Source organism: Panulirus ornatus, chromosome 55, assembly GCF_036320965.1.
Source record: "Panulirus ornatus isolate Po-2019 chromosome 55, ASM3632096v1, whole genome shotgun sequence".
Taxonomy (NCBI): domain Eukaryota; kingdom Metazoa; phylum Arthropoda; class Malacostraca; order Decapoda; family Palinuridae; genus Panulirus; species Panulirus ornatus.
The window spans coordinates 15,945,303-15,970,372 of NC_092278.1; the positions used below are offsets into that span (position 1 = coordinate 15,945,303).

Consider the following 25,070-nt stretch of genomic DNA (forward strand, 5'->3'; position numbering starts at 1 on the left):
CCTTTACGGTAATGGTCCTGGGCACTATTATGGTAATGGTCCTGGGCTGCCATTATGGTAATGGTCCTGGGCCACCATTATGGTAATGGTCCTGGGCCACCATTATTGTCCTAGGCCACCTTTACGGTAATGGTCCCGGGGCACCATTATGGTAATTGTCCTGGGCCACCATTATGGAAATGGTCCTGGGCCACCATTACGGTAATGGACCTGGGCCACCATTATGGTAATGGTCCTGGGTCACCTTTATGGTAATGGTCCTGGGCACCATTATGGTAATGGTCCTGGGCTGCCATTATGGTAATGGTCCTGGGCCGCCATTATGGTAATGGTCCTGGGCCACCATTATGGTAATGGTCGTGGGCCGCCATTATGGTAATGGTCCTGAGCCACCGTTATGGTAATTGTCCTGGGCCACCGTTATGGTAATGGTCCTGGGCCACCATTATGGTAATGGTCCTGGGCCACCGTTATGGTAATGGTCCTGGGCCGCCATTATGGTAATGGTCCTGGGCCACCATTATGGTAATGGTCCTGAACCACACCACATCATGGCCCTCTGTAACTCGGGCCTCCTCCCTGCCACACTCAGTAGCATTATCACAACCCCGCCTCCGTTGGTGGAGGATACACCCCCTCCACAGCACCACCTCCGTTGGTGGAGGACATACCCACACACCACAGCACCACCTCCGTTGGTGGAGGACATACCCCCTCACCACAACACCACCTCCGTTGGTGGAGGACATACCCACACACCACAACCCCACCTCCGTTGGTGGAGGACGGAGGTGGGTACGAGAACAGCAGCAAACGTCAAAGGTCCCCAGCCAGCGGCGTCGGCGGCATGAACCGCCTCTGTCCTGGACACCCTGGGTGATGCCTTCGTCTGTAGGGCCGCCCCGTCGTGGAGCATCGCCGTCCGTAGCCCCGCTTCCCAGAGGGCGCTCCCTTGATGTGGGGCAGGGCGAGGTGGTGGCGGTGGTTCCCTCACACACACACACACACACACACACCCCAGCCGCAAGATTAATGACCTTTCCAGTAATAGACGTCCAAGATATGCCAACATGTTCTTACAGGGAGGGGCAGGCACGCCTTACCACAACTTGCATATTTCAACTTTTATTTTTGTAAAAAAAAAAAAAAAAAAGAAAAGAATAGAGTAAAAATTCACACGATCAGTCGATGCATTCACGGAGTAGGAGGAGGACCTATCACGCTACTGACGAAGGCCCGGGCGACTGCGACGCCTGGAAAGAGTGAAGAGCCACAAAAGATGAATAAGTCAAACAACTTCAGAAATGTCAGTTGCACAAGAGCAGCAACAGATTAAAAAAAAAAAAGTCTTGCCTCTGGTCACCGCCTCAGTTGAGGTGTCAGTTAGTTGCTTTTCCGACATGAGCAGCTCGGCTGGCGTGGCTGGTGTGTGTGTGTGTGTCGGGTTGTAGCCCTCACACAGCATGTATATGCCGAAGGCGTGGTTTCAGGAGGTGTGGGCGTGGCCGAAAGCGGCGGGGAACACGTCACCAGCTGTTGGGGAGTTGAGGGCCGCTGCTCCCGGTCCTCCAGACTCACACACACACTGCCTCCCAGTGTTGCTCCAGCTGCCGTCCTGACCACACAGACCGGCAGCCATCCTCACCCTCACTCCCTCACTCACTCTGTCCCCGGACGCCGTCCCAGCAGGACGTGGTCTCGCCAGTGATGTGTTTCGGTGTTGTGCCAGTGCTGGAAAGGACATTAGCCTCTCAATGATAATGTCCAGTGCACAGCGAGTGACAGAATTTACCTTCAGTATTTCCTTGCGGGAGTAAACCCGTGTGTTGAGGACAGTTCGCGAGAGCAGTGTGCGGTAGAGGCGAAGGTGACTTGTACAGTTAGGCCAGCGGGTGTGTACGCTGTGACAGGAACTTTTGGTGGCACTCAGGCGTGGTGGGCGGCGGCAGCCACCCCACACACATACACACACACACACAGGATGCTGACCGCGTCCTGATCCACCACCAGAGACCGCCAAGTGCAATATAGACCCACCCACAGCCCCCGTAGGCTGGCCGGGGTCCCTCTGCAGCGTACAGACAGGCCTTCCTACCTGGCCATTCCGAGCGTCGAGGCAGATCAACGTGAACATCCACACATCCTCAGTAACAAGGCCGGCTCACGTGGACGCCAAACCCGAGCACTTCGACCCTCAGTGAATGACTGGCGATACACGGCATCAGCTAGAGGGAAGTAACCCACACAGGAGAGGCGATCACCCACAGCAAAGACGGGTTCTGGTCGTCCGCTTGGCTGGGTGATGGACACAACAACAGATGAAGGTAAGGCGGGTACCGAGGCGTGCTTCGAAGGTTCACAGTGGGTGTGAAGCACCACGTGCCTCCAGTTTTACTGTGATTGTGGTGTCCTTCGAAGGTTCATAGTGGGTGTGAAGCACCACGAGACTCCAGTTTTAATGGAACTGTGGTGTGCTTCGAAGGTTCATAGTGGGTGTGAAGCACTACGTGCTCCCAGGCACTGGCCAGGGCAGCCTGCATATGTGACAGTGTTGTGCGGTAGATCAGGCTAACGTGTTGCTTGCCAGGCAAGACACGTGCACGTAACGTGTTCGCCGGACGATGAATGTGACCAGAAACGACCGATTCCAGGTGGAAAAATGTCTTTTGTTTAGTTCCCGAAGCCTTTGGTCTAGAGCGAAATGGTGACAGATAATACTCCGAGTTTATCTGTTAGGGAAAACTTGGGAGACGACGATTCGCTTGTCCTGCTCCCTCTCTCTCTCTCTCTCTCGTTGCACTACCGAGGACGATGACCAGGCTTAGGGCTACCGAGCTCTGGGAGATGAACAGTTAGAGGAAAGTGTTTGCGGGGGTTGGAAACCTGATCTCAGTACAGTGATACACACGTTACACAATCCTTCGTCATGGTTTCGTCATGCAACGTAATGCCTTGCGTTCATGAGATTCCTTCCATATCCGCCTCTCATTGTTTATCATTATTGTTTACCTTGTGTGTCTCTGTGTTCCCATGCCCCTCTTGCTTAAACGACCTTTCTATTTCCATCCCTCATATCCCCACGTCCCTTTTTTTTTTTAACTACCCTATACAAGTTTTAGATCATTATTCCAATCTTTATGCCTCTCTTTTTCCCCAGTTTTCCTGTGTCGTTCACCTTTGCCTCCTCAGCATCCTTCCTTTCCTTCACTCCCTCCCTTGAAGCAATCGCCTCCTGCAGACGATCCAGAAGGAGAGGTACGACCTAGGCGTGCAGTTACGTCTGCGTCGTGACCCACTTCCCTGGCCGGACCTCCTGTAAAACACTGACGACTTTGTGGTGCTGCTAAGATAACAGTGACCCTCCCAGCTAGCCGCCGTCGTGAACGCTGCTTTCCCCCCTACATAGTCATGCCAGGCTGCCCTACTCCGCCAAAACGAACAGTTTCCTCATTGTGCATCTACACCAGTTGATGCCATCATGTGTCTTCCCGAACCTCCGTGGCGCCCAAGCCCACACTTTGACATCAACCGTAACCCGAAGCTCTCCTCCACTACACTACACTTGCTACCTCAGCCTACAACATCTACATTGACCCACATCTAAACATGTCATGTCTATCATCAACCTGATTCGTTCTCAATATACACCCGTCTCACCCCCACACACCAACCCTCACCTTCATCTTTCCCAGTCTACAACCCAAAGCCGCCCCAAACCTTCCTCTGACAGCCACGCTCCCTGGCCTAGTCTCTGCATCTGGCTCAATACAATTTACGTAGAGTATCATATTCGACAGATGAACACTCGTCTGGATTCCTACAGAAATGTATACATGGACACAGTACCTGTGTTTATGTATAATCACCTTATTCTACAGTACAGGAAGGGAGTTCTACGCCCGTGTGGACCCATCACTTGAAATTGATCATTTATCAACCTCTTCGTCTTCTTTATTCTGCCAACATTCACCATTTCCCCACTTACCTCCTCCTCCCAGTCATCCATCACTTCGTAGCTGAAGAAGTATTTCCTCTAATCCTCTCTGAGAGGCCCTTGCGTAGCTCCTCACAATGTCCAGTAGCAGCTCTGTTGTTGTACCTCACGATGGCTCTCGAAATCATCTAACTGATGTAGGAAGGCTGTGATCAGGTCACCCCTTACTCTTTCTTCCTCCATCGTGGGCTATTGAACAGTCTCCAGTGCCTCTCTCTATAATGACTCACTTCCTCCAAATCAAGTGTCATATCTCTTGCCTCTCTTCTGGACTCACTCAAATTTTTGTCCCTTTTCCTTGACCAATTTTGGGGAAACATGTTCAAACACTTTGTAAACCCACCCGACCCAAAATAAAACCACGCCCTTTGGGCCCGGTGTTCTAGTGGTACTTACCAGCAGACAGTGTGTTTCCGTGGCCTCACTTCACAAGTCCCCCCTCACCCCCCAAAAACCCCCCCAAACCAACACCCCTTCTCAAACTTAATATTGCCAGCTAAGTAGTGCTCTAACTTAGGGCCTTTTTCCTTTTTGGGCTTTTTCCCCATCCTCATTCCCTTTCATGCCCCCGGGTTTGTGTGCGTGTGGTGTGTGGTGTGTGTTTGTGTGTGTGTGTGTTGTGGACTTTACAGATTCTTTTGGCTTGCAATGATGTTTTTTCCCCTGATGATGCCTCGTTCCAAATGGTACGATGATCCTTGATGGTTCTTTCATTACGATTTGGTCTTGTGGAGAACCGCGCTGGCGATTACTTCCCCTTAACGCTGCCTGTCTCCCTAAAATTTCCCAAAAAAACCCCCCAGGATCCCAAAGGGGCCCGGGGCCCCGGAAAGGGTTTTTGGCCCCCCCCCCCCCCAAAAAAAATTTTTTTTTTTGGGTTTTGGGGGGGGGTTTTTTTAAACCCTTTAATTTTGGGGGGTTTTTTTTTTGGGGTTTTGGGGGGGTTTTTTTTTGGGGGTTAATTTTTAAAAACCCCCCCAAAAATTTTCCCCCGGGCGGTTTAAAACCCCCTTTGGAAAATTTTTGGGGGAAAATCCCTTTTTTCCCCTTTTTGGGGGGGGCCCCCCGGGGCCCGTTAGGTTAAAAAAAAGAAAGGGGGGGGGAAAATTAAAGGGGGGCCCGGGGGTTAAAACCCCCTAAACCCCTTGGGGGGGGGGGTTAAGGGGGGGTTTAAAAAATTTAAAAATTTTGGGGGGAAATTTAAACCCGGGGGGAATTCACGGGGGAAAAAAATGCCAAAATTTTTGGGGGAATCCCCAAAAGGGGGGGGGGGGGGCCCAAATTAAATTAAAAAAACCCCGGGGGGGGTTAAAACCCCCGGGGGGCCCCCCGGGGGGGGTTTTAAAAAAACCCCAAAAAGGGGGGGGTTTGGAAAAACCACCCGGGGGAAAGGGGGGGGGAAAAAAAAAAATTTTTTTGGGGGGGGGGGGAAAAAAAATTTTGGGGGAAAACCCCCCCGTAATTTTGGGGGGGAAAAAAATTTTTTAAAAAAGGGGGGGGAAAAAGGGGGGTTTTTTGGGGGGGAAAAAACCCAAAAAAGGGGGGGGGGGGTTTTTTTTTAAAAAGGGGAAAACGGGGGGGGAAAAAATTTAAAAAAAAAAGGGGGGGGGGGGAAAAAATGGGGGAAAAAGGGGGGGGAAAAAATTAAAATTAAAGGGTTTTTGGGGGAAAAAAAAAAAAGGGGTTTAAAAATTTGGGGGGGGGTTTTTGGGGGGGGGAAAAAAGGGGGGGGTTTTTGGGGGTTTTTGGGGGGAAAAAAAAATTTTTAAAAAAATTTTTTTAAAATTTGGGGGGGTTTAAAAAAAAAAAGAAAAAGGGGGGGAAAAAAAACCCCCATTTAAACCCCGGGGGAAACCCCCCCTTTTTTTTGGGGTTTTTTTTTAAAAAAAAAACCGGGGGGCCCCCCCCCCCCCCCAAAAAATTAACTGTGGGTCTTTTTAATAACCAAACCCAGAAATTTACAGTGGTCTTTAAAAAAACCAGACTGCCAGTAAATTACACTGTGGGTCGTTAAATAATCCAAACTGCCAGTAGATTACACTGTGGGTCGTTAGATAATCCAAACTGCCAGTAGTTTACACTGTGGGTGGTTAGATCTCCCAAACTGCCAGTATTTTACACTGTGGATCGTTAAATAATCCAAACTGCCAGTACATTACACTGTGGGTCGTTAAATAATCCAGACTGCCAGTAGATTACACTGTGGGTCGTTAAATAAACCAGACTCCATAATTAAACTTGGGTCTTTAAAAATAATCCAGACGGGCCAGTAGATTCACGGGGTCGTTAAATAACCCAGACTGCCAGAAGTTTTACACGGGGGCGTAATAATCCAAACTACCAGTACATTACACTGTGGGTCGTTAAATAATCCAAACTACCAGTAGATTACACTGTGGGTCGTTAGATAATCCAATCTACTGTTAGATTACACTGTGGGTCGTTAATAATCCAGACTGCCAGTAGATTACACTGTGGGTCGTTTAATAATCCAAACTGCCAGTAGATTACACTGTGGGTCGTTAGATCCTCCAAACTACCAGTAGATTACACTGTGGGTCGTTAAAAAATCTTTCCAAACACCAGTAAAAATTACACTGTGGGTGTTAATCTCCAAACTACAGTAGTTTAAAACACTGTGGGGCGTTAAAAAATCCAAAGCCAGAAATTACACTGTGGGTCGTTAGATAATCCAAACTACTGTTAGATTACACTGGGGGTCGTTAGATCCTCCAAACTACCATGATTACACCTTGGGCCAATAAAACCGAGAACAATATAGAAGTAGATTAATGGGTGTAAATCCAATCCATATTCCACTTTGTTTACCCCAACTGCCCTATACTTTTTTCCCTTAGTTCCACTCATAATTTTTCCCCCTAGTTCCACTCATACAGGGGATTTACCCCTCCTAGTTCACTTTGTTAATCCTCACTACCAATCCCTGTTTAATCCCCCTAGTTCCACTCTAATTAAATCCTCACTTTCCCAATCATACATGTTTACCTCCTAGTTCCACCCAAAATTTTTACCTCCTTATTCCACTCAAAAATTTTACCTCCTAGTTCCACTCATACATGTTTTATCCCACTATTTCCACTTAAATTTTTTTAAACCCCCACTGCCATCTACATTTTACCCCAAATTCCACTCAAAATGTTTTATCCCACTGCCATAAATGTTTTTTCCCAACTGGCCATATACATGTTTTATCCTCATATTTTCCACTTCGTTTACCCAAACTGCCATCATACATGTTTTCCTTATATTCCACTCTAATTTTTTCCCCCTAGTTCCATCAACTGTTATCCTCCAGTTCCACTCCATGTTACCTTTTCCCTTATTCCACTCAAAACAGTTTTACCTCAAAATTTCCATATACATGTTTTAAACCCTCATTTTCCATATACATGTTTTCCTCACACCATATACATGTTTTTAAAATTTCCAAAACTCATACATTTTTTCCCTATATTTCCACTATTAAAATTTTACCTTTCCTATTTCCCCAAACAATGTTTACCCCCTTATTTCCCCTAAATGTTTATCCTCACTATTTCCACTCAACTGTTTTCCCACTATTCCACCATACATGTTTACCTCACTATTTTTCCACTCATAATTTTATCCTCCTATTCCACTCATACATGTTTACCTCACTAGTTCCACCATACATTTTTACCTCAATTCCACTCAACAGTTTATCCTCACTTTCCCCTCTACATTTTTTACCTCACAGTTCCACTCATACATGTTTATCCTCACTGTTCCACTCATACATTTTTATCCTCACTAGTTCCACTCATACATGTTTATCCTCACTAGTTCCACTCATACATGTTTTCCTCACTAGTTCCACCATAAAGTTTATCCTCACTAGTTCCCTCATACATTTTTAAACCTCACATTCCCTCAACATTTTATCCTCCTAGTCCACTCAACATTTTATCCTCACTATTCCACTCTACATGTTTACCCACTAGTTCCACTCATACATGTTTATCCTCACTAGTTCCACTCATACATGTTTATCCTCACTAGTTCCACTCATACATGTTTATCCTCACTAGTTCCACTCATACATGTTTATCCTCACTAGTTCCACTCATACATGTTTATCCTCACTAGTTCCACTCATACATGTTTATCCTCACTAGGTCCACTCATACATGTTTATCCTCACTAGTTCCACTCATACATGTTTATCCTCACTAGTTCCACTCATACATGTTTATCCTCACTCTGATCTCGCATCAGAGGCATAACGTAATCCTCAGCATTATCAGATTTATTCATTATCAGATTTATTCATTATTAGATTTATTCATTATTAGATTTATTCATTATTAGATTTATTCATTATTAGATTTATTCATTATCGGATTTATTCATTATCGGATTTATTCATTATCAGATTTATTCATTATCGGATTTATTCATTATCGGATTTATTCATTATTAGATTTATTCATTATCAGATTTATTCATTATTAGATTTATTCATTATTAGATTTATTCATTATTAGATTTATTCATTATCAGATTTATTCATTATTAGATTTATTCATTATCAGATTTATTCATTATTAGATTTATTCATTATCAGATTTATTCATTATCAGATTTATTCATTATCAGATTTATTCATTATTAGATTTATTCATTATTAGATTTATTCATTATCAGATTTATTCATTATCAGATTTATTCATTATTAGATTTATTCATTATTAGATTTATTCATTATCAGATTTATTCATTATCAGATTTATTCATTATCAGATTTATTCATTATCAGATTTATTCATTATCAGTCTTTCTCATCTCTGTTATCTCCTATTTCATATTTGTTATGAGGAAATGCCTGGCATAAGTTATGCGAAGATCTAGATGGTGATGTAAGAACTCCGTGTATATATATATATATATATATATATATATATATATATATATATATATATATATATATATATATATATATATATATCCCAGCCTAAGTCAGATACCCATTTATTTACTCACCCTAAGTGGAGGACGAACGGCTAGGATGAGTGCAGGACGCTTGACGCACCCGGGATTCGAACCCGGACGTCACACATGGTCGGTGAGTGTGTGCAGTGAGTTCGCCTCATTCACAACATCATCTACAATGGAAATGCCTAACTCAAGTACACATTCGTTGCAGGAAACCAGTCGCGCATAGATAACAATTATATCAAATGATACACAACAGTGAATGTTCTCCGTTCTTTGTTATGACACAACAGTGAATGTTCTCCGTTCTTTGTTATGACACAACAGTGAATGTTCTCCGTTCTTTGTTATGTCACATGACCACAGACTGGTGCCACATCATATGTGCCATAACTGTGTCACTCATGATACCTCTGTCATGGCTCTTTTGACAGTATGTCACCACCAATATATAGAATCACTGTCATGCACAAACCCTTTTTCTCTCTCGAAATTCACAACACCACAATTATATATAAGTCATTTATCTTGATTATACCATTGCTTTTAAGCCACTTGTGAATTATGAATCATGGCTCTGTCGTCATCATACCACATTAACCACACAGTCAGTTCATTAAACCACATCAACCACAGGGGCGAGCATCCACTTTTACCGCACATACCACAGCTGCGTGGCGACCCGCACGTTTTGTGCGAAGGGATCAGAAACCACCGCAACATTTGTTTTACCCACACCACTTCCAAAACTCCTCATTAAGACTTCCAGACTCTCCCCCCCACACACACACACACACACTTCAAACATCCACCCTTCTCTCCCCCGCCCCCCCAACTCATGTTGACTTATCTCCAGTAATATCGTATCCCTCCTGCACTTAGATCTCTCACCAATTTAAAAATCCTATTGATGGAAAGTGTGTGAGTAAGCGGAATATAAGTGCTCACTTCTGTTTTGGAGTAATGTTGTGAGAGATGAGATCCATGAGGAGCAATGTTATGAGTGCTCACTTCTTCAAGGAGCAGTGTCATAAGAGCTAACTTTTGTGAGGAACAAAATCATGAGTCTAATATCGTGAGGAACTCTGTAATGAGTGGACAATGTACGTGACGTAGAGGACAATACGACACACGGACAGACAAGACCCACACTGTCTACTGCTTTATCAAGAGAACGTGGCTCACGATGACTACACTGGACGCGTTTTACCCAGCTTACAGCTACACACACACACACACACACACACACACACACACACACACACACACACGAGTCTCTGGCTTGAATGTAAGGAGGGCCTTGTGCGCCTCTCCCACTCATCTCCTCCCCTCCTGTTCATTCTTTTCATGCTGACCTCGTCAGCTCCTCCCCTCCTCCTCATCCCCCTCCTCCTCCTCCTCCTCCTCCTCCTCCTCCTCCTCCTCCTCAATTCCGTATTCCGTCAGAGCTTCAGATAAAAGTTCTAGCTGGGGGGGAGGGTGGAGGAAGTGGGGAGGACTGTCTTGTTATTACCCTACACTGAGGGCTGGGGGAGGCAGGTTTACCCTACACTGAGGGCTGGGGGGAGGCAGGTCTGCCCTACACTTGAGGGCTGGGGGAGGCAGGTCTGCCCTACACTGAGGGCTGGGGGAGGCAGGTTCTGCCCTACACTGAGGGCTGGGGGAGGCAGGTCTGCCTGGTGGGAGGCAGGTCTGCCCTACTTTGAGGGCTGGGGGAGGCAGGTCTGCCCTACTTTGAGGGCTGGGGGAGGCAGCTCTGCCCTGCACTGAGGGCTGGGGGAGGCAGGTCTGCCCTACACTGAGGGCTGGGGGAGGCAGATCTGCCCTACACTGAGGGCTGGGAGAGGCAGGTCTGCCTTACACTGAGGGCTGGGGGAGGCAGGTCTGCCCTACACTTGAGGGCTGGGGGAGGCAGGTCTGCCCTACACTTGAGGGCTGGGGGAGGCAGGTCTGCCCTACACTTGAGGGCTGGGGGAGGCAGGTCTGCCCTACACTGAGGGCTGGGGGAGGCACGTTTACACTGGGCTCTGGAACACTCATGTGTGTATATATATATATATATATATATATATATATATATATATATATATATATATATATATATATATATATATGAAGTTATATCTACCACCCTCTTCATGGTTGTAATTTGTATTCAACAATTATTGTTATACCATTAAAGTGAGAGTTGTAACCTCGACCACCGTGGCATTAGGAACACACACACACACACACACACACACACGCACACACACACACACACTTCATACAAGACGTCAGTATGTGTACAGATCAGATTTATGACTTACGAGACTTGCTCAAGAACGATATATCGTATTATGCTCAAGGGCGATATATCGCAATATGCTCAAGGGCGATATATCGTATTATGCTCAAGAATGATATATCGTATTATGCTAAGGGCGATATATCGCATTATGCTCAAGGACGATATATCGTATTATGCTCATGAATGATATATCGTATTATGCTCAAGAACGATATATCGCATTATGCTCAAGAACGATATATCGCATTATGCTCAAGAATGATATATCGTATTATGCTCAAGGGAGATATATCGCATTATGCTCAAGGACGATATATCGCATTATGCTTAAGGAAGATATATCGCATTATGCCCAAGGGCGATATACCGCATTATGCTCAAGGACGATATATCGTATAATGCTCAAGGACGATGTAGCGCATTACGCTCAAGGATGATATATCGTATAATGCTCAAAGACGATATATCGCATAATGCTCAAGGACGATATATCGTATAATGGTCAAGGACGATATATCGCATTACGCTCAAGGACGATATATCGTGTAATGCTCAAGGACGATATATCGTATAAAGCTCAAGGACGATATATCACATTATGCTCAAGGACGATATATCGCATTATGCTCAAAAGCAATATATTTTATGATGCTCAGGAACGGTATATCGCATTATGCTCAAGGGCGATATACCGTATTATGCTCAAGGACGATATATCGTATAATGCTGGAGGACGATATATCGCATTATGCTCAAGGACGACATATCGCATTATTCTCAAGGGCGATATATCGCATTATGCTCAGGGACGACATATCGCATTATGCTCAAGGACGATATATCGTATAATGCTCAAGGACGATATACCGCATTATGCTCAAGGACGATATACCGCATTATGCTCAAGGACGATATATTGCATTATGCTCAAGGACGATATATTGCATTATGCTCAAGGACGATATATCGTATAATGCTCAAGGACGATATATTGCATTATGCTCAAGGAATCCGCTGTCACTCCATTACCTCTGGTGGAGTGGGTCCCGTGACGCCACTGTGACGTACGTCCAGGGACAGAGGGCGGGTGGAGCGCGTCCCGTGAGACACGTCTGGGACGGAGAACCGCTGGACGAGGACGAATGGAGAACCCATGACGTGTGGACGATGCGTGAGGCCTCCTCGTGAACCACACAACACCGCTGTCTTGTGCTCGTAACGCGAGAGAACCATCCACACACACACACCCACACACACACACACACACACAACACAACACAACACAACACAACACAACACAACACACACACACACACACACACACATTTCAGTCCGACCAACACACACCCCATACCTGAAGACTTGGCGAACTGTCCCTGTTTTGCGAGGGTACTTTCTCCTCCTGTCCCATCACCTCCCCTCTTCTTCCCTCCAACCTCCCATCGTGATGGGCGCGTCGTGTATGGAGCGAGAGGCACACTTTGGGTGATGGGATTAGTGAACTGAAGCTGCTGTGAAGCTTCGGTTCAGATGCTATTAAGGTGGAGGGGTAGCTGTTCGAAGCGCTAGTGTGAAACATCTGAGACACAGAGGCGGTGAAAGTGTCTTGTGGAGGGGGAGGGCGGAGGAGAAGAGACACAGCGATCCGTGCAGAGGACGATGGTGTTACACAGATACTGTGAAAGCGACGTAGAACAGACCTACTACCACTACCGAGACACAGATCCTCAGCAAGTGTCGTTGGAGGTGTCTGTGTCTAGCTGCTGCTGTCTTCGAGGAGGACCTCCGCTGGCGGCAGTCCTAGAGTTGGTAGTGACCTCTCGAGGTGTCGTGTACTCGCAACCTGCCCGCCAACCTCCACCTTGCCAGACGCTGCCGGAAATGAGTCGCTTTCGTCACACGGCCTCCATCCATATGGAACATCACGGGAACTGCCTCCGACATAGCGACGTGTTCTTGACGGGGGATCGCCAGCACCACAGTGGATCAAGGCTTCACCACAGTGGCCTCCAGGGAGGACGTGCCCTGAAGAGGAGCTACGCCCGTCACACAAACACACACACACACACACACGTTACTAAGGTCATGTACAGTGACAAGCGGGGGAGAATGCATCAGCTTACAAGGGGACCTAAACACATTTCGAAGTTGGTCTGAGAGATGGTTGATGAAACACAGATCGAGTAAATGGAATGAGGATGTGAGACAGTGAAAGACCTCAGGATGATTATGATCTTGTACGAAATAAGCCTCAGGATTCTGTGTGTGAGAGAGGGACTTAGGAAGTGTACATCGTTAATAACCTGTGACCAGAGTCCAATGTTAGGAGGATAATGAAGGAGACCAACTGTCCGCTGGCAGATGATAGAGCAGCATTCAAGTGTACGATTAAAGACAATAAGCAAACCGAATGCACTTGACACAAGGCCAGAGGCTGAATGTAGCTCCTCAGGTCTAGTCACCCCGTCAAACGCTTGCTGTTCACCTAACCTGCACTCTCCTTACACACACACACACACACACACAAAACATCACTGCTGAGAGAGAGAGAGAGAGAGAGAGAGAGAGAGAGAGAGAGAGAGAGAGAGAGAGAGAGAGAGAGAGAGAGAGAGAGATGAGTGGCAGAACACTCTCCACGGAAATAACTTGGTGAATCAGGTTTAAAATCAGTGGGTCACACACACACACACACACACACACACACACACACACACACACACACACACACACACACACACACACCCTGCCTGCTACATCCATACTCATTATAACATTAACAACACTGAGGGGAAAAAATATGATGAGGGAAGCGCGGGAGGCGGTGCGAGCTGAGGTTCCCACTGTGTGGCCCGTCCTTGCCTCCTCATTAACACTTGACTCACAGTCTTTGCTGCCTCATTGACCCTTGCTTCACGCCTGTTCTTACCCCCTCATTACCCCTTGCCTCATTTCCAGCGTCTGTCGCCTCATTAACGCTTACCTCACTCCCTGTAATTGTTGCCTCACAATCCCTTGCCTCTCCCAGTACTTGTTGCCTCGCAAGCCCTTGCCTCTCCCAGTACTTGTTGCCTCGCAAGCCCTTGCCTCTTCCAGTACTTGTTGCCTCATAATCCCTTGCCTCTCCCAGTACTTGTTGCCTCGCAAGCCCTTGCCTCTCCCAGTACTTGTTGCCTCGCAAGCCCTTGCCTCTCCCAGTACTTGTTGCCTCGCAAGCCCTTGCCTCTCCCAGTACTTGTTGCCTCACAATCCCTTGCCTATCCCAGTACTTGTTGCCTCACAATCCCTTGCCTCTCCCAGTACTTGTTGCCTCACAATCCCTTGCCTCTCCTAGTACTTGTTGCCTCATAATCCCTTGCCTCTTCCAGTACTTGTTGCCTCGCAATCCCTTGCCTCTCCCAGTACTCGTTGCCTCACAATCCCTTGCCTCACTAAACCTTATCTATAAGTTAGACTAGATCTGTTTATATACAACCTTAACCGAGATTATTGGTGGCTTCAAGTCACTGTTGGGTCGTGGTCGAGAGTCACTGTTGGGTCTCGGTCGAGAATCACTGTTGGGTCTTGGTCGAGAGTCACTGTTGAGTCTTGGTCGAGAGTCACTGTTGGGTCTTGGTCGAGAGTCACTGTTGGTTCTTGATCGAGAGTCACTGTTGGTTCTTGATCGAGAGTCACTGTTGGTTCTTGATCGAGAGTCACTGTTGAGTCTTGGTCGAGAGTCACTGTTGGGTCTTGGTCGAGAGTCACTGTTGGTTCTTGATCGAGAGTCACTGTTGGTTCTTGATCGAGAGTCACTGTTGAGTCTTGGTCGAGAGTCACTGTTGGTTCTTGATCGAGAGTCACTGTTGGTTCTTGATCGAGAGTCACTGTTGAGTCTTGATCGAGAGTCACTGTTGGTTCTTGATCGAGAGTCACTGTTGAGTCTTGGTCGAGAGTCACTGTTGGGTCTTGGTCGAGAGTCACTGTTGGTTCTTGATCGAGAGTCACTGTTGGTTCTTGATCGAGAGTCACTGTTGAGTCTTGGTCGAGAGTCACTGTTGGTTCTTGATCGAGAGTCACTGTTGAGTCTTGATCGAGAGTCACTGTTGGTTCTTGATCGAGAGTCACTGTTGAGTCTTGGTCGAGAGTCACTGTTGGTTCTTGATCGAGAGTCACTGTTGAGTCTTGGTCGAGAGTCACTGTTGGTTCTTGATCGAGAGTCACTGTTGAGTCTTGGTCGAGAGTCACTGTTGGGTCTTGGTCGAGAGTCACTGTTGGGTCTTGGTCGAGAGTCACTGTTGGGTCTTGGTCGAGAGTCACTGTTGGGTCTTGGTCGAGGAGGAGTCACTGTTAGTGACGTCATCAGGATGCCCTGCTTCACCCCCCCTCCCCCCCACCAGTGATGATGTCATTGGTCAATAGACCCATGTTGCACTCAAGCCACCGTTCGTTATAGCGATCATATAATGCATGACGTAAACAGACCCCACTACAGTGGTCGTGACTCACCCTTAGTGCATGGAATATGTGAACTCCAACTGTGACACGGTGTATGTATATATATATATATATATATATATATATATATATATATATATATATATATATATATATATATACTCTTGACAAGCACCGCTCGTCCATACATAGCCTTGTATACACGCTAAATATGTACGAAAACACTGGTCTGATATTTTATGTCAACCTCCTGTATTTTGTATATTGACGCTGGCATGGTCTTGTGTAAGTTAGAAATAAATGTCGTACATTAACATGGTATTAATAAGAATATAAGTCATGTTGTTTATAATGGGAATATGACTACATGGCAACTGCGTCGTGGGTGTTGCCAGTGGACTGGAGCGTCTTGTGTGATGGTCGCCAGGCACACTGGCTGACGCCGGTTGGTCTGGTGAGGAGGGCCACCGAGGACCGTGGACGAGGTATGGTCTGCGGTGAGTGATGTTTGGGGAGGGCGTGGGGGGGGGGGAGTTGACAAAGTATGGTCTGTGGTGTGTGATGGTTCGGGTTGGGGGGGAAGACCGTTGACGAAGTATGGTCTGCGGTGAGTGATGATTCGGGTTTGGGGGGGAAGACCGTTGACGAAGTATGGTCTGTGGTGGGTGGTGGTGCAGGACACGTTGGGGGGGGCGGTGATGGAGTATGGTCTGTGGTGGGTGATGATGGTTCAGGACACGCGGAGGTGGGAGGAGGTTCATCTCATTGTTATGTTGTTACAGTCTGTACTGCTCAGGTTACGAACTCTTGGTTGTAGCCAACTCAAGGGTTGAACTGTAGGTTACTTTAATGTTTTGAATTGAGGTTCGGACGTTTCGAATCCTATGGAGGTTCACTTGTTACGAATCCGATGGAGGTTTGAATGTTTCGAATCCGATGGAGGTTCGTATGTTACGAATCCTGTGGAGGTTCGTATGTTACGAATCCTGTGGAGGTTCGTGTGTTACGAATCCTATGGAGGTTCGTATGTTATGAATCCTATGGAGGTTCGTGTGTTACGAATCCTATGGAGGTTCGTGTGTTATGAATCCTATGGAGGTTCGTATGTTATGAATCCTATGGAGGTTCGTATGTTACGAATCCTATGGAGGTTCGTGTGTTACGAATCCTATGCAGGTTCACTTGTTACGAATCCTGGTTCTGTATCATGTTCCAAAACCATTTTGTAAATATGTAAACAGCTTTTCTTCCTGTAAATACTCCGATGTTTCTGTGCATATGATTTACCTGAGCTCTTCATGATGTACTGTTTCATATCAGTTTTACGAAATTACTAATTTTTTTCGATATTTTAGATAAATAGTTACTTTTGTCTAAAATTATAACAGTGTTAGCCTTAACCGCTTTACAGAAAGTATCATGGAATCTTCTATTATTAAATACACAAAGAATTATAGTCTTCATGTTAGTGATGGTCTATACAAATTAGATAACTTTATTGTTGATAAAAGTTGAAAAATGATAAGTTTATGATACGCTCGTTGCCTGTCTTGGACAATCGCATGTTTACCATATGGCGTCCGAGCTACGTCTCTTCGTTGTATATCAACTGACTGTTATATTTCTCTCTTGTGTTTCCCCTGATGATGTGATTATAACACGAAAGTGCACATGGGAAGTTATCGTGTTTCATTTTCCCCGTGGACTCTTAGGAATATATATATATATATATATATATATATATATATATATATATATATATATATATATATGTGTGTGTGTGTGTGTGTGTGTGTGTATTCTTTTCTCATACTATTCGCCATTTCCCGAGTTAGCGAGGTAGCGTTAAGAACTGAGGACTGAGCCTTAGAAGGAATATCCTCGGCTTTGTCGCTGTCTCCCGCGTTAGCGAGGTAGCGCAAGGAAACAGACGAAAGAATGGCCCAACCCACCCACACACACACATATATATATATATATATATATATATATATATATATATATATATATATATATATATATATATATATATATATATATATATGTTTTTGCTGAATTCAGTTATTTAAGAAGATGCTAATTTCATGATACTAAAATTGATATATTTGATTATTAGTATGTCTGTACTGATGGTTAGTATGTCTGTGCTGATGGTTAGTATGTCTGTGCTGATGATTAGTATGTATCTACTGATGAGTAGTGCCTGTGCTGAAGATGATTACGTCTGTATTGATGACGAGTGTGACTGTACTTATGATTACTGTATCTGTACTGATGGTGAGTGTTTTTGTGTACTATGATGTATGAATACACAGTGTATTGATGTATGTGGCTGTAGTGACGATAAATGAGTTCTTTATTTATGATGATTATGGGTGTAGTGATGATAAGTGGGTCTATAGTAATGATGATTATGGCTTTAGTGATGATAAGTGGGTCTGTAGTGATGATGATTATGGCTATAGTGATGATAAGTGGGTCTGTAGTGATGATGATGATGGCTGTAGTGATGATGATTGTGTCTGTATTGATGATGAATATGATTGCAATGACTGTAGTGATGATGGATGCGATTGCAGTGACTGTAGTGATGATGATTGTGTGTCTGTAGTGATGATGAATGTACTGATGAGATGGGCAGGTGTTCACACAGAGGTCCTTGCTGTACACGTACTAAAGCACGTCCATTGTTGTGTGTGTTTGTGGCAGGTGTGGTGATGGTGGCGGTGGGCGTTGAGGGGGTGACAGCATGGGCTGCGGGCGTGGCCGTGACTCTACTCCTCACGCTGGTGTTCTTAGTCTCCTCCATCCTCAACACCGTCTTCCTCGTCATCTTCTTCAGGAGGCCAGCACTCCGCAGCATCTCCAACAGGTCAGTTCCCCCAACACCACTTTACAGTTCTGTACGTTGCTGCCCCACTGGGGGTCACTCCAGGTCATATGGGAGCAGTCAGTGGATAACGACAAATGCCCCGTTCCTTTAACTCGATCCGTCTGGCTCCCCCACACACACGGGCCCCTGGTACTCAGCGTACAAGAGCCACCATGTACGGAACTTTTACAACAGATGTCCCCTGGGGGTGAGAGATGTGTCAGTCCTTATATGTAGGGCAGTGGTGCAGACCCTTGACAACAGCATCTTGAGCACATGCGGGCCAACGTGACCAGCCAGGTGCTGGGCTTTGGCCAGAGGCCCACACAGCCCTCTGGTTTCCCCCCCACCGTCTCTCCTTTCTTAATCGAAGGTCGGAAAATGAGAGAGAGAGAGGAGGAAGACCATTACTCACTTTCCCATGAAGCAGCCAAACGCAAAGTTGCCACGAACAGACGTGTTATTGTTGTTGTGTAACCTGAAGGTACCCCCCCTTTTATGGGGGGGCGGTTCTTTCATCTTCACGGGTGTTCCACGGTCGGCGCCGGGGCTCATGCTAGACTCCTATGGAGCGAGAAGGTCTTTAAAAAGATTATGCTCCTTTTCGTCCACTGACAATGATGCGGCTTCGTCTTCAGTGATTTTTTTTTTTTTTCACCCGCGGTATAACCTCGTGCAGGTGGAGTCCGGTAACGCCCACGGATACAGAGAGACAAGAACGTAAATCGCCATCACAAGCACAGTATAGCATACACTCTCGTGGGGGATATTGGCATTATAATGCAAATTTCAGGTTTCAGTAAAGGATTGCATTGTATGTAACGCAAGATAATGTTATACCTCAGGTCTGTTCGTTGTATTCGTCAATACAGATAAGTTCTACCTTCCCTACTCTCCACATACAGTAATGCAGTATCCTGTCGTGCGCGACCTTGCCTCAAAATACAATTTAGGATTACCTACTGAACAGTCTTTCCTGAAAACAGCATACCAAGTGACACCAGTTAGACAGCCTCAGAGAAGGGCTTCACAGAGCACTTGAAATGACCCCTTGGGACGATGCAGGACCCCCAAGGGACCACATTACACTGTTACGTGGTCTTGGAATTATCCTTACAACACCTGAAGAAGGCGCTGAAGGTTGGCGGATGTCGATAGACGCTGAGAGCCTTAATGATGACCCCTGGCTGTTGATATAGGTCTCAAAGCCCAGATGAGAGCATCCATCCTTGCCCAGTCATTGACCTCCCCCCCCCTGCAAGCTACCCCAGGTTCTCCTCCCCCCCTGCAAGCTACCCCAGGCTCTCTTCCCCCCCTCCCCCCTGCATGCTACCCCAGGTTCCCCCCCCCGTGCAAGCTACCCCAGGTTCCCCCTCTGCAAGCTACCCCAGGTTCCCCCCCTGCAAGCTACCCCAGGTTCCCTTTTGCAAGGTACCCCAGGTTCTCTCCCTCTGCAAGCTACCCCAGGTTCCCCCCAGGTTCCCCCCTGCATGCTACCCCAGGTTCCCGCCCCCCCTGCAAGCTACCCCAGGTTTCGCCCCCCCCCCCCTTGCATGCTACCCCAGGTTCCCCCCCCCCCCTGCAAACTACCATATAAACTCTTGTATTCACCGACGGTTTTAAGGTCTCCCGTCTTATCAGCTCGGGCATCTCAGACGAAGGACATAGATAGCCCCACCGAAGGTCCAGATGGTAAAAGGAAATTGAATGGCATGAAGACCATTTGTAGCTCGGACCACCTCCCTCCTTCCCGTCCTCCCTCGCTCCCTTCCTCCCTCAGACTCGCTCCCTCTCCTCCCTCAGACTCGCTCCCTCTCCTCCCTCAGACTCGCTCCCTCTCCTCCCTCAGACTCGCTCCCTCTCTCCACCAGACACAAGCACGTGACACTTGCCACCCGCAAGCACTTGCCCGCTCCACGCCCATTCCCGCTCCTACAGCAACTTCATGTATGTTTACACATGATACGTCATCATCTCGGAAGCAACAAGCATGACATGTGAGCACTATGTCAGGGTCGGAGTAAGGTTTAGTGGGGTATCATGGCACGGTATATATTCGTCCCCTCCTCCTCCTCATCCTCCTCTTCCTCCTCCTCCTCCTCCTCCTCCTCCTCCTCCTCCTCCTCCTCCTGCTTCTCCTCCTCCTCCTCCTCCTCCTCCTCCTCCTCCTCTTCCTCCTTCTCCTCCTCCTCCTCCTCCTCCTCCTCCTCCTCCTTCTCCTCCTCCTCCTCCTCCTCCTCCTCCTCCTTCTCCTCCTCCTCCTCTTCCTCCTCCTCCTCCTCCTCCTCCTCCTCCTCCTCCTCCTCCTCTTCATCCTTCTCCTCCTCCTCCTCCTCCTGCTTCTCCTCCTCCTCCTGCTTCTCCTCCTGCTCCTCCTCCTCCTCTTCCTCCTCCTCCTCCTCCTCTTCCTCCTCCTCCTCTTCCTCCTCTTCCTCCTCCTCCTCCTCCTCCTGCTCTTCCTCCTCCTCCTCTTCCTCCTTCTGAACCTGCAAAATCATATAAATTCGTAAACATTATGACGAGTTATCTCACGTTACAGCACAATGTTCAGTCTGTTTATGTGGGATTATGAGCCGCATCGCTTCCTACATGGGTGGCAGTTGGGGGGGGGGGGGGGGGGTTCGTCTGTGGTCCGGATCCTTGGCTTAGGCCAAGGTGGCCTGTGGTGATCCGGGTCTGTGTTACTCGAGGCAGAATACAGGCGAGATGCGTGTTGCTGGGCTGGCGCAGACCACGTATATGTGTGTGTGTGTGTGTGTGTGAGAGAGAGAGAGAGAGAGAGAGAGAGAGAGAGAGAGAGAGAGGGCTGCATGCTGCCTCCCAGAGCCGGCCGTCATCTCACAGTCGTGGGTGTCCTGGTGAGGCAGCAGTTTTTTAGGTCCGACCCGTACCAGAGCCGTGAGGGGACCTCAATGAGCCGTATGACGTGATCCGTAGAGGAATGAATGGCTCATTGTGGTCCTTTCCCTCTCACACAGGGCGAGGGGTATTTCCCTTGTTCGTTTGGTGACGCGAAGGTGAACACATGCAAGTCTCTCTCTCTCTCTCTCTCTCTCTCTCTCTCTCTCTCTCTCTCTCTCTCTCTCTCTCTCTCTCTCTCTGAGTGACTGCAGCTTACATCAACACCCTAAACGTCTAAGGAGAGTCTCCCATTGGATGGATGATATTTCGGCAGCGAAGTCCACCAACACCCCGCGGACCTCGGGTACAATGAAGCGAGCTCCTGTGTTATCGAACGGCAGGAGATCCCGCATCGCTTCCAAAACATACGCGCCACAATGCGGGCCGTGTCTAGCAGGGAGGATCGACTTCCAATTAAGAGGATCTGGTGTGAGGCGTGATAACAACGCCTCCTCCTCCTCCTCCTCCTCCTCCTCCTCCTCCTTGGCCCGGATGATGCGCCGTCCAAACATTCACCGAAACCCACCTCCTTCACGAGCCCTTGACGCGCACCTCCGGCCAGCCATGGTAGCCATCTTCCACCTCTCCGATGACTCTTGTGTTCAGCGGGGACACCTCCCGCTCGCCCTTCGGCCCGGCCGCTCCTGCTGTTCAGCGTTAACCATAGCTCCTCCAGCGCCCACCGAGTACACGCCCCCCCTGGCTCCTCCCGCAGGCAGCCGCCGGGCGGCACCGTCAGGCTGTGATGGTCACGGCAGCGTGAGGGCAACTGGGAGACGCTGGTTCTGTTCTCAGGACAAATAGTGTGATCAGAGCGCTACATCCCTATGGTGAGAAATAGCCACTGGTCATCCCTTGGTTTGGTTTGCTATTCCCTAACCTTCGGTCGAAACGAAGTACCTATCCCTCATCCATAGGTCAGGTGGGGCCACCTATCCCTCATCCATAGGTCAGGTGGGGCCATCTATCCCTCATCCATAGGTCAGGTGGGGCCACTTATCCCTCATCCATAGGTCAGGTGGGGCCACTTATCCCTCATCCATAGGTCAGATGGGGCCACTTATCCCTCATCCATAGGTCAGGTGGGGCCACTTATCCCTCATCCATAGGTCAGGTGGGGCCACTTATCCCTCATCCATAGGTCAGGTGAGGCCATCTGTCCCTCATCCATAGGTCAGGTGAGGCCATCTATCCCTCATCCATAGATCAGGTCGAGCCACGCCTCCGTTACTTCTGGGTCACACGACCATCTTCCAAACCTTGAGCCACAAGCATCCATCTGGCCCCCAGCCCTGGGGTCACCAGCATCCATCTGGCCCCCAGCCCTGAGGTCACCAGCATCCATCTGGCCCCCAGCCCTGAGGTCACCAGCATCCATCTGGCCCCCAGCCCTGAGGTCACCAACACCATCTGGCTCCCGGCCCTAAGGTCACCAACACCATCTGGCTCCCGGCCCTAAGGTCACCAACACCATCTGGCCCCCAGCCCTGAGGTCACCAGCACCATCTGGCCCCCAGCCCTGAGGTCACCAACACCATCTGGCCCCCAGCCCTGAGGTCACCAACACCATCTGGCCCTCAATATGGGTCAGGGAGATCCCTCCATTCCTGACCTCTGAGTCAGATGGTAAACATCTGCCCTTCACCAGTGGGAAGGTCAAGCTAAGTGCCCCTCACCCGTCAGGCAGACAGTTCACCCATCCCTCACCCATCTCCCTCAACGTGGCTGAGGCGCACCCATCGCTCACCCTTAGGTCAGACAGAACCATCTGTCCTCCATATTTAGGTCAGACAAAACCATCTGGCCTGCACATTTAGGTCAGACAGAACCATCTGTCCTCCACATTTAGGTCAGACAGAACCATCTGCCCTCCACATTTAGGTCAGACAGAACCATCTGCCCTCCACATTTAGGTCAGACAAAACCATCTGGCCTCCTTATTTAGGTCAGACAGAACCATCTGTCCTCCACATTTGGGTCAGGCATAACCATCTGTCCTTCACATTTCGGTCAGGCATAACCATCTGTTCTCCACATTTAGGTCAGGCATAACCATCTGTCCTTCACATTTAGGTCAGACAGAACCATCTGTCCGCATTTAGGTCAGACAAAGCCATCTGTCCTCCACATTTAGGTCAGACAAAACCATCTGGCCTCCACATTTAGGTCAGACAAAACCATCTGTCCTTCATCCATCCCCGGGTGGGTGAGAGCCATCTGCCGCCGCCCCCCCCCTCAACCCTTGGTGCAGACAGGACCATCTGCTCCCCACTCTCGGCCATGAGAGCGGAGGAGGTTCATGTGAACCAGGCCAGTCATGACCCTAAAGTGGGCTTCGGGGGGGAGAGGAATTTACCCCCCTGCATTCCCCCTACAGACAGTGGTCGCTAGAGAGGATCGGGGTATTAGCTATACGATATATCTATAGATATCTGACGTATCTATAGATATAGATCGAGACAAATTGAGCCACATTGGCTGAGACGCCCCTGGGGGCGTGCGGATGTATCGGTGCACGAAGTGAGTCACACGGGGCTATGACCTCGCCGTTGCTAGGGCCGCTGACGGCGTCAGGCTGTCTCTTTTTTAAGTCCCCGTCGTCGCCACCACACTGGTTCCACCGCATGTGGGGCTCTGACGAATTTGGGAGAGGGGGTGTTTGAGATGGCGCCGAAAAGAGAGAAAGATTAGGATACGATATGTATGTATGTAGAGAAGAGAGGTGAGAAAGAGAGGTTAGAGAATGATTTATAGAGGAGGCGCGCTGTGAGCGACGTGTCTGATCCATCCCGGCCCAGGCCCAGGTCCCTTCTGGCATCGGCAGACCGTCTCTCTCTCTCTCTTTCTCTCCTTTTGGTAAACGTGACCTGATCCGGCGGCTTTGACCTCTCTCACACACACACACACACATCTCTTTCAAAGACAAAGGACTCGGTCGGTCAGTGGAACTGGTTTTGCCCCCATTGCGTTCCTGCGATCACTTTATAGATAAGCGAGGCATGACGCCACGGTGGGGGCCCGTGTTATTGGACGCCCGGGGGTCTTCGTCAAAAAGGAGGTCATCGCTTCTGCATATCCTCACTGGCAGACTTTCAGGTTTTTGTCATCCTATCCTTGCGAGAGTGGACGACCCACCACCTCCCCCAGACAACAGCTCCCGTTCAAAGATGTGAAAGCTGAGGCTCTAGTGGCAGTGGCTGTCTAGTTCCGTCCCGTGCCGGGTCAAGAGATGGTTAATGTTTGGAGTGGGTTTTTTCTACTGTCAGCCTGACTCTCGTTGTAATGCCTCCTGGGTCGTGATTCTCAGACTAGTCTGCGACCAGTTTACGTTATTCGTTTGGCATTTTAGGGTCACAAGTGGATGTGTCTGGTTCCTAATAGTCAATCAGGACTCCCCCAAACCTAACCTCTTGGCCACTGGCCTACCACAAGCTTCGTCAGCGCCTCGCACGTATCTTGTATAACCTGCAAGTCTCTCTCTCTCCTTCTTGCTATACCGACCTCCTGCGTGGGTTCTGGGAGTCTTGTGAGATCTCTTCGTTTGCCGTGCTGGTCTAGTCTGCTCTTGATCCTTGGTCAAGATAAGAGACACTTGTCCTTATCCC

General features: G+C 48.1%; 1 protein-coding gene across 1 annotated transcript in view; it reads left to right on the forward strand.

The window, feature by feature from the left end:
- Positions 1 to 1,387: 1,387 nt before the first annotated feature.
- LOC139765468 (5-hydroxytryptamine receptor 5B-like) overlaps positions 1,388 to 25,070 on the forward strand; it is a 77,779-nt gene continuing 54,096 nt past the window's right edge. The window contains 2 exon segments of the mRNA XM_071692849.1: positions 1,388 to 2,324; positions 18,402 to 18,564. Coding sequence (XP_071548950.1) covers positions 2,303 to 2,324; positions 18,402 to 18,564 — 185 coding nt within the window. The 5' untranslated portion in view covers positions 1,388 to 2,302.